Source organism: Cebus imitator, unplaced genomic scaffold (assembly GCF_001604975.1).
Source record: "Cebus imitator isolate Cc_AM_T3 unplaced genomic scaffold, Cebus_imitator-1.0 Scaffold11, whole genome shotgun sequence".
Taxonomy (NCBI): Eukaryota; Metazoa; Chordata; class Mammalia; order Primates; family Cebidae; genus Cebus; species Cebus imitator.
Genome location: NW_016107326.1, coordinates 3,371,832 through 3,387,261, shown reverse-complemented (window position 1 = coordinate 3,387,261; position 15,430 = coordinate 3,371,832). Strand labels below are relative to the sequence as shown.

The window sequence follows — 15,430 nt, the reverse complement described above, 5'->3', positions numbered from 1 at the left end:
ACAGTACCTTTATCATGCACAAAAGATTCTAAGGCATTCAATACCTTAAATAAAACTAGGGTCTCACTTCTGAGTGATGGGGAGACAATGCGTCTATCAAGGCTTTTATTGATTCATTCCAAACATTTATTACTTTAGTTAATTAAATGTTTCAAGGATATGAATAGTTGCCTTTCATTATTATTTGAAGATTTTTTTTCTTCTCAAGAACAAAATTAATAGACTTGGGGTTCCTACCTACAAAAATCCACCTACTTTTTGTTAAGTGACAGGAATAGTGAGAAAACCATGAGATTTTAATCTAATAAAATTAACCATGGTTTCATTCTATGTTTAGCCTACCTAACACACACAGATAAATTAGACAAAAATATCCTGGTTAGGACAAATGCTTTTCTTATTGTTTGGAGAGATGAGAGCTACTTTATGACGAAAGGCATTAACTAGTAAGGCGCCCTTCACAATTGTTGGTTTACTATTTGGTCATTATTTTAAAAACATGGATGGAGCACCTATCATGTGCCAGGTGCTCTGTTCACATTATTTCATTTCACATTCATAAATCATTTTGAGTAGATATTATTATTGCATTGGAAATTGATCTCACATTTAAATATGCAGAGATGATTACACAGATAGTGAAAATGGTAGATGCAGGATTAAAAACCAGGTCTCCAAAGCATATGCTTTTCTCAGAATGCTAAACTGGGATTTGTATCCCTACTATATCCGCTAGGTTTTAATTAGAATATATATCAATACTAACTCCTGAGAATGACCTTCATTTTAGAGCTACTGTTGGTCTAGAGCCTTCTTTTGCATTTTAATTATTGGCACGATGCCCACTGAACATTCAAGTTGAGGCTACAGCATTATAAGTGGTTAATAATAATCTCACATTTAAAAAAAATCATGCTTTTACTCTCACTTATCTTAATAACCATCTTTGAATCTTTATCTCAAACTTTCTTAGAATGAAGCCTCTACTTCAGTCTAAGAGAATGGTTTCGGAAACCCAAACTGTAATGTTGTTGGAGACAAAGGAATGTTCATTCTTTGGGTAAATTCAAGACCACATTTTACATTTGTTTTACATTTTTCTGAATACAGATTCGACTTCGAACTTCTTAAATAAAATTTCATTCAATATGCTGTCTTCAATATATGCTACCTCTTTTTTTTTTCTCTAGATGGAGTCTCACTCTGTTGTCCAGGTTGGAGTGTAGCGGTGCCATCTTGGCTCACTGCAACCTCTGCCTCCTGAGTTCAAGTGATTCTCTCGCCTCAGCCTCCCAAGTAGCTGGGATTACAGGCACCTACCACCCTGTCCAGCTAATTTTTGTATTTTTAGTAGAGACGGGGTTTCACCATGTTGGCCAGGCTGGTCTCGAACTCCTGACCTCAGGTGATCCGTCTGCCTCGGTCTCTCAAAGTGCTGGGATTACAGGCGTGAGCCGCCGCACCTGGACTGCTACCTCTTGTTCTCTTGATATTGTGAGAAGAAAATTAAGACAAATATTTTATGTATTATTTTAGAGGCCAACAGAAGCTTTTTCTGTGAAGGGGTCAATAAAAGCTTAAGTATTTGCTATAAGTTAGCAATAGAAACTACTAGAAAAGTTCAAGTCTGGAGCCATTCCTGCATTCAACCTGCCTTTCTCATTTGATTTCTTATTCTTATCTAAGACATAAGAAAATGTGGACTTAAAATTAACTTTACTTGGCTGGGCGCAGTGGCTCACGCCTGTAATCCCAGCACTTTGGGAGGCTGAGGCGGGCGGATCATGAGGTCAAGAGATTGAGACCATTCTGGTCAACATGGTTGAAACCCCATCTCTACTAAAAATACAAAAAATTAGCTGGGTGTGATGGCATGTGCCGGTAGTCCCAGCTACTGGGAAGGCTGAAGCAAGAGAATTGCTTGAAACCGGGAGATGGAGGTCGCAATGAGACAAGATCACGCCACTGCACTCCAGCCTGGCGACACAGTGAGAATCCATCTCAAAAACAAAAAACAAAACAAAACAAAACAAAACAAAACAAAACCAAAAAAAAAAAACCAAAATCTAAAAAAAAATTGACTTTACTCTTGGAAATAAACTTAGTATGGTAATCATACGTCCCTCTTTGCCTGGGACAGGATCAGTTTGTGCTGCAGTTCCAGGGTAACTGCTGACATTGCCCCTTCTCTGCAACTGTCCTGGCTTTAATAATGAACTACATGGTCACCACAGGGCTTAGGCACTGAGGTATGCTTACACCAGCTTCCTCAATTCTCCTCCTCTCTCTGAGACAAAGGTTCTTTTAGCCAGGACTTGAAAAACGCCTTAAATATTAACAGCACACAGCAGATCCCGTACATTGTACTGCGTCTTCATGTTTCTTCCTGTTCTCACAGTGAACAATATCCCTTCCTAGTCCTTTTAAGAAATACTGTTAAGTTATAAAAGGTGCCATATTTTAAGAGACTTAGAATCCAAGTTATTTTTTACTATTCTTTAGCATATAATTTCAGTTGACTTTACTGTTTTTTTTTTTTTTTTTTTTTTTTTTTTTTNATGATGGTGAAACTTAAGAATTTCCCAGCGTGGGCCAGGTCCAATTTTGAAATTTTTGTTCAGTAACCTTAGGTTCTTCATGTTTGGACCTCTTTTCCACGTTCAGGAATACTCCCTTTCCCCACAGGCACCCTTGTGTCTCCCCAAGCTATCTTTCACAAAAGCATATGGCATCAGCAACAGTCAGTCAACTTAAGTCACTGGGCTACTTTCCCAGGCATAGTTTACTTGAAGTTGTATCTTTAATTATGGAGGATTCCACTATTTACTACCTCACTAATACTAGTAGTTATCAGTAAGTAGTAGGTGGAGGTACAATTCTTCAGCTGGGAACGGTTTCCTCTGTTGCAGGAAAGCTACCACACATAGGATGCAGACACAAGTCAGCAAGGCTGACTCAGACCCGCTGTTTGTATGACTGTTTTCACTTTCCCTACAACCATTTTTAAGAAGACAAAAAGGGAAAAAAGTATAATATCTTAGTTGAGTAAACAGTAGTTCTGTTTGGGTATTCTTTTTTTTTTTTTTAACTATGTTAACAATTGATCTCACATTAATGCAGCTCAAGACATCTCAATATTGAAATTAAAAATGCACTAATAAAGAGGCAATTTAATATGCAACTTCATACATTAATAATTAGCAAGGCATTACTGAACTAGAAGGTAAAAAGCTATGGGAACGTAACTAATGAACTATCAATGCCAAAGTAGGCTTCATAATAAAATAAGACTTTAATAAATCTTTTATTAAATGGGTACAAATGCACTGTTTTGTTAACATCTAATAGGTAACTACGAAGCTACTTAATTCATGTATATAAATGAGGAACTTGCAGGCAATTAACGTTACAGTTGTGAAGGACAGGGGCTCTCAATGAGCATTACTGAACTATACCTTTAAGTGCTGCTGCTGTACTGGGCCAATTCTAAGCTTTTCCTCAGCTGCTCTGTATTCTTGTAGCAGCCATTATTACAGACTGAAGCAGCTGAAGTATAAAATAAACAAAGGGCGAGCTATAGGCTCTCCAATGCCCTAAAAGTGAACGATCCAAAGTAGAACAAATAGTGAGCTCAAAGAAAGGGAATTTTCAGGAAAATTATTAGCAAGTACTTGGTGTTATACATAGGGACTGATTGTTAATAGGAAATAATGAAATAATAAGGAGATGCTTATGAACTGCAAATGCTTTTTGGATCTCAATGTGACTCTAGGAGACCCGAAAGTCACTGGCAATTACAGACCTGAACTACCCTATTTACTGAGTAGAAATGTACAGTACACAATAATATTGATTGTCTCCAGCAGGAGCAAATGTTAAATTCATTAGAGAAAGGAAATAAACATTTTTATGGAAGCCTGGAAAAAAAATGCTTTTGAGTAATCAAAATGAAAGCTATACTGAAATATATAGGACAAGGTAGAAAATCCTTTTATGCTTTTTCCAGCATTTCACATAAACTGTAAGTCTACAAATCACTGAGATTTTCAAGTGTTATTACATGCCATTTTGTAACCAATTACTATCAATTTGTGCTGAAAAGAGAAAAGGGGGGAAATTAAGAGAAAAATATATAGATTCTTATTTGTACATAACTGAATTTTATACTTCACAGCTTATAACCTTTAAGTAGCAGTTTCAGAAAAGGTGAAAATTAGCAAAATCAGTATATATTTAAATTGAAATAATTGCCAGAGATGAAACAATACACTAGATTAAAATATAGTTAAAGGCAGACGCAAGTTTGGATGAAGTTGTTAATACAGCTGAAACTGAGTCTGAGAATCATACTCAATAGGGAACCTTAACTAAAAAAGGAAAAATCAATGATAAATAAGACTGGTTCTTCACCTCCAGAGTTCCAACCAAGTGAGACTATTAAAGAAACCACAGTAGTACTATGTCAGTACAGTGTGAGATTTTCACATCACTGCTTAGGATGACTCACTGAGTACTGCAAGTGGAAATATCATTTCTTTTGATTAGCAACACTGTAAGGTGAACTCTGGATAACGAGAAAACAACAAAACTATACTGCAGATTAAAATTTATTAGCATAGCAGCAATTTTTTTAGAGTAATTATTCTGTACATTTATCAGTGAGATCTTATCAGCTCGGTGACTTCCTCCCCATGTTAATTCACAAAACTATGTAATATCAATTCCATTAATGATTCATTAATGGCATTACTTTGAAATGGAAGAAAATCTCACTAACTACTCACCCTGGGAGTGATTTCTAATATGACCTGAATATGGAGAAATCAGCTACAATTTCACATATGGCTACAGTGGATTTTCTTCTAACCAACTACTTTCTTTCTTTAAAGTCTCATCAATCAAAATTTCCAGTGCATTAAGACAAATAACAAGAACACATCTTAACTGTTCTCAAAATTATTCCAAATTCACCGTTAAGACATGGTTTCATGGAATGCTAACTCTTCTATTGATAGTTTTTAGGCTTTTGTGTTTTATAATATAACATGACTTAAATTAAACACGTTTCTGAGGATTTAACTTGATATATTTCACAAATATTTGTCAAGACAATTATTGTCAACTACAATGCAATTATCCATATTCGATTTGATGACTCAACTGGAAAATTACTTTTTTCCTAATAAAATTTTTCCAAATGACAATAGTGAATCAGTGTTGATTAGTTGTTCAGTGTGTGCTAATTAATTACACTGGGTAAATTTAGCTCTGTGCTAATAACCTTAGGGGAAAAAAAAATCTGAATACATGACTCTGTGTCTTAAGTGAAGAGAAATCGGCTGTTTGCCTATTTTTCCTGTTCTTTCTGTTCCTAATTTCTCCCAGAAGAATGTTCAATAATACAAAAGAAACAATAAAACTCAACTACATGTGGCTGATATTGGATAAAAAGATAAGAGTTCTTTAGGACCTTCTTCTTAGGTCAAGAGTAAAGGAAAAGACAGGAATACTTTTATTGTTGACAACCAACTGTGAGGACCTCCTGCTAGCTCATCCTCAAGGCAGAATGGGTTGAGATCATATACCAAATGGTGAGAAACAGCAATTTATTCATTGTGAGACAGTTTCTTCACCTAGAAGGTAATTTATTTCCTAATGTTAACCATAAGCTGTAGGGCAGGGCATTTTGGGGGACAGTCTCTCAAGGGGTCCAGAGCTCTGTTATTTTCTGGCTTTTCTACGGTGATAACTCTTTTTCTTTGAGCCTAATGGAAACCTTAGGGAAAAGAAGAAATAAACGGTAAGAGGAATGTTGGGGGAACCTTGCTGCAAAGCTGCCATCAGAAGACCAATAAGGTAAGACACCGCTCTTGGTTGTGCAATACATAATTACAAAGGAGACAGTGACTGTTAAGGTTCTGTCCAAAGAAAGGAGGCAGAATTTTACATGCCAGGAGATCCTGAATAATGACGTGGATTAGCTCAAAACAGCTTTTGCTCATCTACACTTTTGTATGAGCTGATTACCACCTGTCAGCCAGCCTCTGCAAGAAGTCATAACTTTGAACCTCACTGAAACACTGCTATGTGTACAGAGACGGACCATTAAACTGCTGAAGCCTATAGAAGACTGAGAAGTCCATGGGCCATCAGCTCTGAATGAGGGCAAAATTATTTTGCATAGTTACAGACCGATAATTGTATGATTACAGTCAGAGGATAGGAGTTTCAGAGATAGAGATTTCAGCTCTTTGTAAGGAAAAATTTCCTAGCAGAACTGTGTAAGGATGAATGGATTGTCTTAGGAAATAATCCTGCAAGGAACTTCAGAGAGTAGGTCCTGTCGCCTTTGTCCTGTAAGAAACTAAAATATCCTTAACAAATTGTCATCTGATTTGTGCCTAAGTGTTATACTTGGGGCTTGGCTATGATTACATGATGTAATGAACGAAGTATAGTCTGAGAAAGTACAGAACTCTAGAACCAAGAAGATGCTAGACATTCCACTGAATCAAGCTACATGCAACTGAGAATAACATGTCACACCTCTGTCCTTTTCTCCACATGCCTGATAATTTGAAGATAAGAAAAAATAAAAACAGTGGTAAGGAAGAGTTTCACTGAAATAATTTATTCTTATCTCTTCTAGGGAACAAAATATGTAAAAAGAATGGCCACGTTCACTGACACAGGAACTAAAAAAATAACAACAATCTGGAATTGCTTCTTAGAGAAGCCAAAAAAAAAGACCCATAAAAACAACAACAAAATCCCAAAATACCACACCAGAATATATAAGCATAGTAAATTCCTCTTGGTGAGAAAAGGGTTGGGCTAGCTTAATTTTAAATTTTAGATGTTACCTGCTTTCCAGTGGTACATTACTGCCAAGGACCCAGCTGTCCTGCAGCTGGACGGACTCGGGTGTGGTTTGCAGCTCGGCGGGCAAAGCAGCCGGCGGGGCCGGACTCTGGTTCCTTCTATTGGTCAGGGAGTTTCTGTTGAGAGAAGTGATGGATGGATGGTGCTGTGCAGAGGGCTGCTTATGGGAAGGCGGCAAGGGCTGCAGGGTAGACTGGCCTTGATTGTTTGCAGGTTGCTCTGAAAAAAAAAAAAAAGCAAAGAAAATGCATTACATACATATATGTATCTATGTATATACACACTACCAATTTCTTGGGGATCCACTGCAAATGAATTAGAATTAAAAACTGCACATAAATCCATAACCTAATAAATTTGCATATTATTCTATTAAGCGGGTGTTCAGTGACATTCTCTAAGAGCAAGTTTACCCTTGATACACAAAGTTCTAATTAATATACAACAGATGGCAAAATTGCTTTTGGTTTTAATTTGTTTCAGATTTTTTTTCATCTGGTTTTATTAACACCTACAGAAAACAGCATCTGACAGCTCCCCTAATGTGCCTTTAGATTTCAGCTTTTTTTTTTTAACAAACCAACCCTGAAATTAATGGGTAATTTCAGTAGAACACAAAGGTTTTTGAAATGCATATAATCCCTATAATTATTTAATGGAGTTTTTTTAAGCTTTATTTAACTGCAATAAATTATTACAAGCTAGTTGCTAAACAGCAGTAGACTACTCTAGTTTAGTGCATTTCAAATAAGGCAGATCTGCACTGTGATCTACTAATAGATGCTAAGTATTCTTTAGCAGAAGGTCACTCTGTGAAGCAGATGTTGTTTCATGGGTACTTAACAGACTGAATCACATCTGATTACAACGTCAGAAGACTCATATACTTAATGACCGTCACATCCATTAGAACACACACAGAACAGATTTTCCAATTTCACAGTATGCAGTATAACTACATTCTAAAGTAAGTCATAGGTGACCAGATAGACTCATGCCACTATGTCAGTGGTACAAATATTTTTGTTTTAAACAAGAATCATAAAGAGCCTGGCAACTTCAAAACATAAACACTATGCTGTGTCATAACTGCTAAAAAATTCCGTGAAGCTTGTAAGTCATAAGTCAAAATTCACAAATTAATGTAACATCTGAGACCTACTATTCCATCTCATTACCTAGCTCTGGACATGCTAGAATTTACAAAGACTACATTTTGCCAAACAGATAGATGACTCCTTAATTTAATGCTGAACTGATTATGGTTCCACACATATAAGATGTCAATTTTTGACTAAATGCAGTTCAAAATGCAATATATTTTTAAAGTGATGTATTAAATCATGCTATTAATATAAATGCACGTATTAAAAGAGAATAAGAAACACAAGGACTACCTTTCATCTACAATGTGAACTCCAGCAGTGATTGTTAAGCCAAATAACACAGTTTAACATTGTAACTCAAGCTGCATGAAACGAATACATAATATGTAATTGTTTTAATATATATTATCAAACTTCTTTACAGGGTACAATGATAAAAATAACTCCTCTCATAGCATATAACATCAGTAATATTACATGTTTCTAATCGTCCCTAACATTCCATAGCATATGATTTAACAATGAATAATTTCTCACTCTTGTAATGAGAGGCAGAGATAATACTTAAATATATGAAAATATTGCTACTTCCTTGCAGTTTCTGATATGAGGGAACTTCAAGAACAGAAACTCTCCATTCTTTAAAAAAGCCTCTATTCTTCAATAGAAAGAGCCTCTATTCTTGAAATTTCCCATACCAGAAACTGCAGAAATCCTTCTTGGTTTATTGCTTTCATGTTCATGAAACATTGATTGTCTAAATCTCAGACTGAAATATGCTTTTGAGGGAAAGGCACATACAGTTGTCATTGTGTTAGAAAAAAAGAAACTTAACAGTTTAAAATTCATAAAAGATTTATTATTCAGGTTTCGTATAATTAATCAGAGTTATCTTCCTTAGCATCAGTGTATATGCCTAGAATCTCTATGGATATCTTTTTCTTTTCTTTTCTTTTTTTTTTTTTTTGAGACGGAGTTTCGCTCTTGTTACCCAGGCTGGAGTGCAATGGCGCAATCTCGGCTCACCGCAACCTCCGCTTCCTGGGTTCAGGCAATTCTCCTGCCTCAGCCTCCTGAGTAGTTGGGATTACAGGCATGTGCCACCATGCCCAGCTAATTTTTTGTATTTTCAGTAGAGATGGGGTTTTACCATGTTGACCAGGATGGTCTACATCTGTTGACCTCGTGATCCACCCGCCTTGGCCTCCCAAAGTGCTGGGATTACAGGTGTAAGCCACTGTGCCCGGCGAATGTCTTTAAGGTATATTTCAAGAAGCTGCTGATAGCACATCCGAAACAAGCTATAGTTATGATAGCCTAGACTAGGTTGGTGTCAATGGAATAGGAACAAAGAGAGAACAGGGAGAAATGTTTCCAAGCAGAAAGTAACAAGATTCTGCCTAAAAAGAAGCAGAGGTATGGGTCAGATGACTCCATGGCGCCATGTTATATAGAAGAAATTATATATTAGATAATACACTATGTAAAGAGCAGAACATTAGAAGTTGTAATTATAAATTTAAGTCCTGATTCTGTCAGACATCATGATAGTAAACCTCAGTTTTCTCACCTGTAATATGAGAAATATTATTGCCCCATCAGAGTCTTAGTGCAATTTAAGGATTCAATAAAATGCACCCACTCATTCATTTATTCATCATGCACTTAGCCATTCATCCCAAATACATTTTCTAGCCTTTATGTTCCAGGAATCTGCTAAGTCAGTCATAGATGAAAGCACTGTGTAAACGGTAAAATAAAGCATTATGGACACGAACACTGTTACTGAAAGTGAAATGATTTTAAGATCCATTATCATCATGTTTCAATGTGTTGAATTTAGAATTCTTATTCCTAAAATAAATAAAAACATAACCACTGGGAAAAACTTCCATTAAGGCAAAAATATGCTGCTGTGGCTTTCCCTAGGTATATGTCTTCATTTTGCAAATGTCTTCTGAGAACTTACAGTGTACAAGACACCATACAGCAAGGATCCACGCTCTTGCCAATGGTCTACCCAGGCCAGTGCAGCAGTGTGCTGTGTTAACTGGCACCTCTTGAGTTGACTACACAATCAGGAGGCCTACCAATAAAACGAGTCTAGGTGATGAAAGCTAGGTTCAATCTAAAATTTGGTGGAAGAGAATACATGCAAAGTCTGAATGACATAGGGTGGATGGCCAGAAATTTTAAAATTATTATTTATTTATTGAGCCAGGGTTTTGCTCTGTTGACCAGGCTGGAGTACAGTGACATAATCACAGCTCACTGCAGCCTTGGCCTCCCAGGCTCAAGAAGATCTTCCCACCTCAGCTTCCTGAGTAGCTGGGACCACAAGAGTGACCCGTCTCACTGGTTAATTTTTAAATTTTTTGTAGAGATGAGGTCTCACTATGTTGCCCAGACTGGTCTCGAATTCCTGGGTTCAAGTGATCCTCCCACTTTGGCCTCTGAAGGTGCTGGGATTACAGGCATGAGCCACTGCGCCTGGCCTGGCCAGAAATTTAAATTCTGCAGCAGACCACAAACAGAAGCTAAATCCAAGGATTCAGTTAGGGTCAATGCTAGGTCTACAGATTTGGGCTTAGAAAACATAAGAAGTAGTTGGAGTATGTATTTATCTGTACCAATTTACTCAAGATAGAATAAGTATACCAAGTATAATAAGATAAAGTTCAATACTGCCAAAAACAAAGATAGAATACAGTAAAAATAAAAGTGGGAAAGATATGATAAAGCCAGATTTCAGGTTAGTGGACAAAATGCCTACCGTATAGTACCATACATTTTCAAAAAGGAACACAAATCTGGCTTTAAATAATCTACTTGCCAACACAAAGAGGGAAACAAGATCAGTTGTATGATTCACAGTATTTTTAAGATCAAAAAGTTTGCTCATGAAAAAACATTACTATTTTTCACATTATTTCTGTTACTGAAAATAGAGAGAACATTTTAAGTTGCTTTTCTTTTTTTTTTTTTTTCTTTTTTTTTTTTTTTTCAGACAAGGTCTTGCTCTGTTCTCTGGGCTGGAGTGCAGTGGTGTGACTACAGTTCACTGCAGCCTCGACCTCCCACCTCAAGTGATCCTCCTGCCTCAGTAGCTGCAACTATAGACATGTGCCACCACATCTGGCTAATTTTTTAAAATATAATTTTGTAGAGATGGGGTTTCCCTCTGTTTCCCAGGCCAGTCTTGAACTCCTGGGCTCAGGCAATCCTCCCGCTGTGGCCTCCCAAAGTACTGAGATTACGGGCACTGTACTTCGCTCTTTTTAAGTCCTCACATGAAGCACAATTGAATATCCAGGGAAGTTTTTATGACCAAGGTTCAAAATGGTCACAAGGAAAAAGAATAGGGTCTAGACTTGGAGACTACAAAAGTGTTTAAGAATCTAACACAGCTGGGCAGATCCACACAGGAACAACCACAACAGCCACTGCTTCCTTTCACTTTCGACAAATTCATGGGTATATAGATAGAAAAAACGTTCTGGATATAATGACTTTGAGTTATAGATGGGACAGTCAGACCTCACATAGTCACCAAGTTTAATATTCCTGCAATATACCTCTGAACATGTGGATTTACTCTGAGAAAACTCCAAATGGTTTTCTAGTACCTATCCAACTTAAAATGAACTCTAAAGCTGAATGTTGTATTTGGTCACGGATATCCTAAAATATGTTTTTGCAAACTCTCCTCGTGTATTCTCTTCACATATCCCTTGTTCTAGCCAAGCCTGCTGGAGCCACTCCATGCCTCACACCTTTCCACTTAGGCACAGTTGCTTCTTTCTGGAAAGACATTTTCCTCCATCTTTCTATCTCCAAATCCAAATTACTTCAAGATCTAAGAAAGGTGACGCCACCTCTGTTTTCTCCAGGTAGAAACCATTTATCTCTCCTTTGAGTCTCCTTATTTCATCTGTCCCCTTTTCATGGCTCTATTCGCTTTCCTCTGCGCTAGATTTAATGCTGTAGAGCTCATGTTCCCTGCTCAGCGCCCCACGGGCAGGATTCACATGCGATTCACCTTTGAGCTCCAAGGACCACACAAGGATAGACAATAAATAAACTCAATAAATAAATACAAAATAGAATGACTAAGTGTGAAGAATTCAATGAGAGAGTGGGGAAGTAGTAAAAAGTTGAGCTTGTCCATACTGCGTTTAACTATAAGGTAATTTGTAAATACGTTGTATTTCCCCAACTTAACTCTTAGATCCTCAAAGGACTCTAACTTAAATTTCTTTGGATTTTCTGGTACTTTCACTAAGCACTGTACTTCAGGGACTCCCAAGAATATGCTGATTGATTGACGACATTTAAATAACAATAGCACCTTAAGGGGTCATCTCATTCAAGCAAGGAACCATGCCACCCACCCCAAAGGCTGGATTTTAGGAATATTTCTTTGGAACTTTAACAAATGTTCTGATATTTTAAATTTACCTTTTAAGATATGTGAATAATATAAAGATTATATAAAGTATACAATATATAAAATATAAGATATACTAATCTAAAAAATTACATTTTACCAAATATAAAGTTTTCCTTTAATTAATTTTTTAAGCTTATGATTAGCAATGCTCTGGATATTTTAGAAAAGGTATAGATTATTTTTTCAAAATATTCCTCTATACCTTTTTGAAAATTATATTCTTGGTACGATGGTCATGAGAAATCACGCATCATACCCAACCAGCGCCTTTGTTATAAAGTTCAGTCTTTCTTTCCACCTGCCTTTCCTTTATCAAGGTCCTTATTGCTCCTATAACTTCAGTTGCATGTTTTTATTTAATATGTTGAATGAAATTAGTATCAGACTTTTTGTAAAACAGTTGCAGGTTTTTAATATGTTGAATGAAATTTATATAAGATGTTTTTTGAAAACTCACATTAATCATAGCAATTAGATAGTGATATAGTGAAGACTGCAGTCATTCTGCTCCTCCCTTTACCATCAAAGAACTTAGCTCTTCAACAGCGCCATTTAAGGCAGTCTGTTCCCATGTTAGACTTGCTAGCATGGGTTAAGAACCTGAATCATGGTGTACACTAAATAAAGTAGGTTGACTACCATACCAGGAAAATGCTAGGAGCTATTGGACAGAGGGCAGATCCCAGTGTAAGCAGCTTACAGGCCCCCAATTCCAAGCAAATGTGAGGCTTATTCATGGAACTCTGAATGGAGAAGAGAAACTGCTGGTCACTCCCTAGATAGCAACTCCGCTGTTATGAGAGGTGAGAGGTGCCATTGAGACACATGACAATGAATATGGGATATTTACTTTCCATGGGATATTTTCTTACATAAATTACTTAATCTCTCTGAGCCTCACTTTGACAGTGCTTGTTTAAAGAATGTAAAAAAACATAGTGCCTGATGTAAAAGTAAGTGTCAAATGGAAACTATGATTGATTTTTAATTTTTATTTTATTTTTGAGATGGAGTCTTGCTCCCGCAGACCAGGCTGGAGTGCAGTGCACACCTAGCTGGAAACTGTGATTATGAACAGGGAAGAGGCTGGGTGTGGTGGCTCATGCCTGCAATCCCAGCACTTTGGGAGGCTGAGGCAGGAGGATCATGAGGTCAGGAGTTCGAGATCTGCCTGGCCAACATGGTGAAACCCCATCTTTACTGAATACAAAATTTAGCTGGGCATGGTGGTGTGCACCTGTAATCCCAGCTACTCAGGAGGCTGAGACAGAACTGCTTGAACCCAGGAGGTGGAGGTCACAGTGAGCTGAGATCATACCACTGCACTCCAGTCTGGACAAAACAGCAAGACTCTGTCTTGGAAGAAAAAACAACAACAAACAACAGGGAAGAAACAAGGGCAGAACATCATGAGGAAAAATAAAGTAACTGAAGAGCCTTGTCAGTAACTAATACCATGGTCACCAGAAGTAAAAACACACAAGCAAAAACATCTGAAGAGGAAATATGTTTGCTTAATTAATTAATTAATTAATTGTCAGGTCTTGCTGTGTTGCCCAGGCTGAAGTGCAGTGGTGCAATTGGAGCTCACCATAGCTTCAGACCCCTGGGGTCAAGCGATCCATCCATCTCAGCTTCCTGAGTAGCTGAGACTATAGCTGTATGCCACCATGCCCAGCTAATTTATAATTTTTTTTGTAGAGACAAAAAAGTGTTTGCTTTAAGAGGTAGGAAAATTACAATCAGAAATGTCATAGGGCCAGGCTCAGTGGTTCATGCCTATAATCCTATCACTGGGGAGGCTGATGCAGGAAAATTATATGAGGCCCGAAGTTCAGGACAAGCCTGAGCAACATAGCAAGACCCTGACTCTACAAAAAAATAAAAATTAAAAATATGCAAAAAGGACATGTGATAAGAATAAAAAACTAATCTCTTGCCAGTTCCCACACAGGAAGGAATTTGATCTCACAGTCATGAAGTTAGGCTTAGTAACCTTTTCCTTTTTCCTAGCTAGTATGACCACAGAATCATGCCAAGAAAAAAAAAATGCATATCTGGCTTCATTTTTGTTTTTTAGACTAAAAGCTACTGCTGGCAGCTCCCACACTGCTATGTGCAACTCAGCTCCAGCTCCTTCCTGGTTTACGGCCTTGGGCTGTGGTCTTCGGGGAGCAGAGTGGAAATGGACTTTCAGACAGGAAAGCTGGGAAAGAAAATAATGCCTGCTGTGAGATAAAAGTATCTTTGTGTGAGTGTATGTCTGCATTCGTATGTGTGTGCTCTGTTCATGTGGGACGAAGTAAAAGGTGAGTGTGAGATGAGAGGAAAGGAGGAGAATGGGCCGGCACTCGCTTTCAGCAGGTGTGCACAGTGGGAAAGGTGTCACTGCAGTGACTCCAACAGCTCTGCCCCACCCACTTCCTTCACCCTGCTCTCCTTCCCCTCCTTCCCTGGATCTCCATGTAGCCTGGCTCCCCAGGTCCTCAGGGAACAAATACCCTGATCTGGAAGGGACATGGATACTAAGGGCGGACAGCGATGCCTCTTTAGAATAACAGCAGTTTGAGTAAAGTCAGTCATCAAAAGACAAATGGAGGCATGCAGGGACGGAGAAAGGAAGATGGAGAGATAGAAGAAGGAAGGCAGACAGGGGCAGACAGAAACTGGGTGGAGGTAGACAGACAGAGAGACAGAGAAAACAGAAACAGTTTTAATTTCACAAAACTGTGAGAGATCCTGGAAGCACCGTTATACAAAACACCTAATGAGCATTCATTCATCAGCATGTGGCTTCCTTTCTCCTGAATAATAATGATAGCAAGTGGAATAGATGAATATGCCCTGGTCTTGGTCCTCAAAGAGTTCACAATATGATACACATATTGTTTTACATAGCAAGGGAGTTGTCAGGTAATCTAGGTTGCCACGTTGCCTACAATAGAAGGTATACTGGACTCTCAAAAGAAAAGGAGAATGTGAAGATTTGATT

The 15,430-nt window shown here is 37.7% G+C and overlaps 1 protein-coding gene across 11 annotated transcripts in view; it reads right to left on the bottom strand.

Moving 5' to 3' along the window:
* The window catches only part of TENM3 (teneurin transmembrane protein 3), a 470,445-nt gene that overhangs the window by 185,117 nt on the left and 269,898 nt on the right, over positions 1-15,430 (bottom strand). For all 11 annotated transcript variants that reach the window (XM_017549242.2, XM_017549257.2, XM_017549269.2 and 8 more), the window contains one exon: positions 6,864-7,101. In XM_017549242.2, coding sequence (XP_017404731.1) covers positions 6,864-7,101 — 238 coding nt within the window. The remainder of the gene's footprint in view (positions 1-6,863; positions 7,102-15,430) is intronic.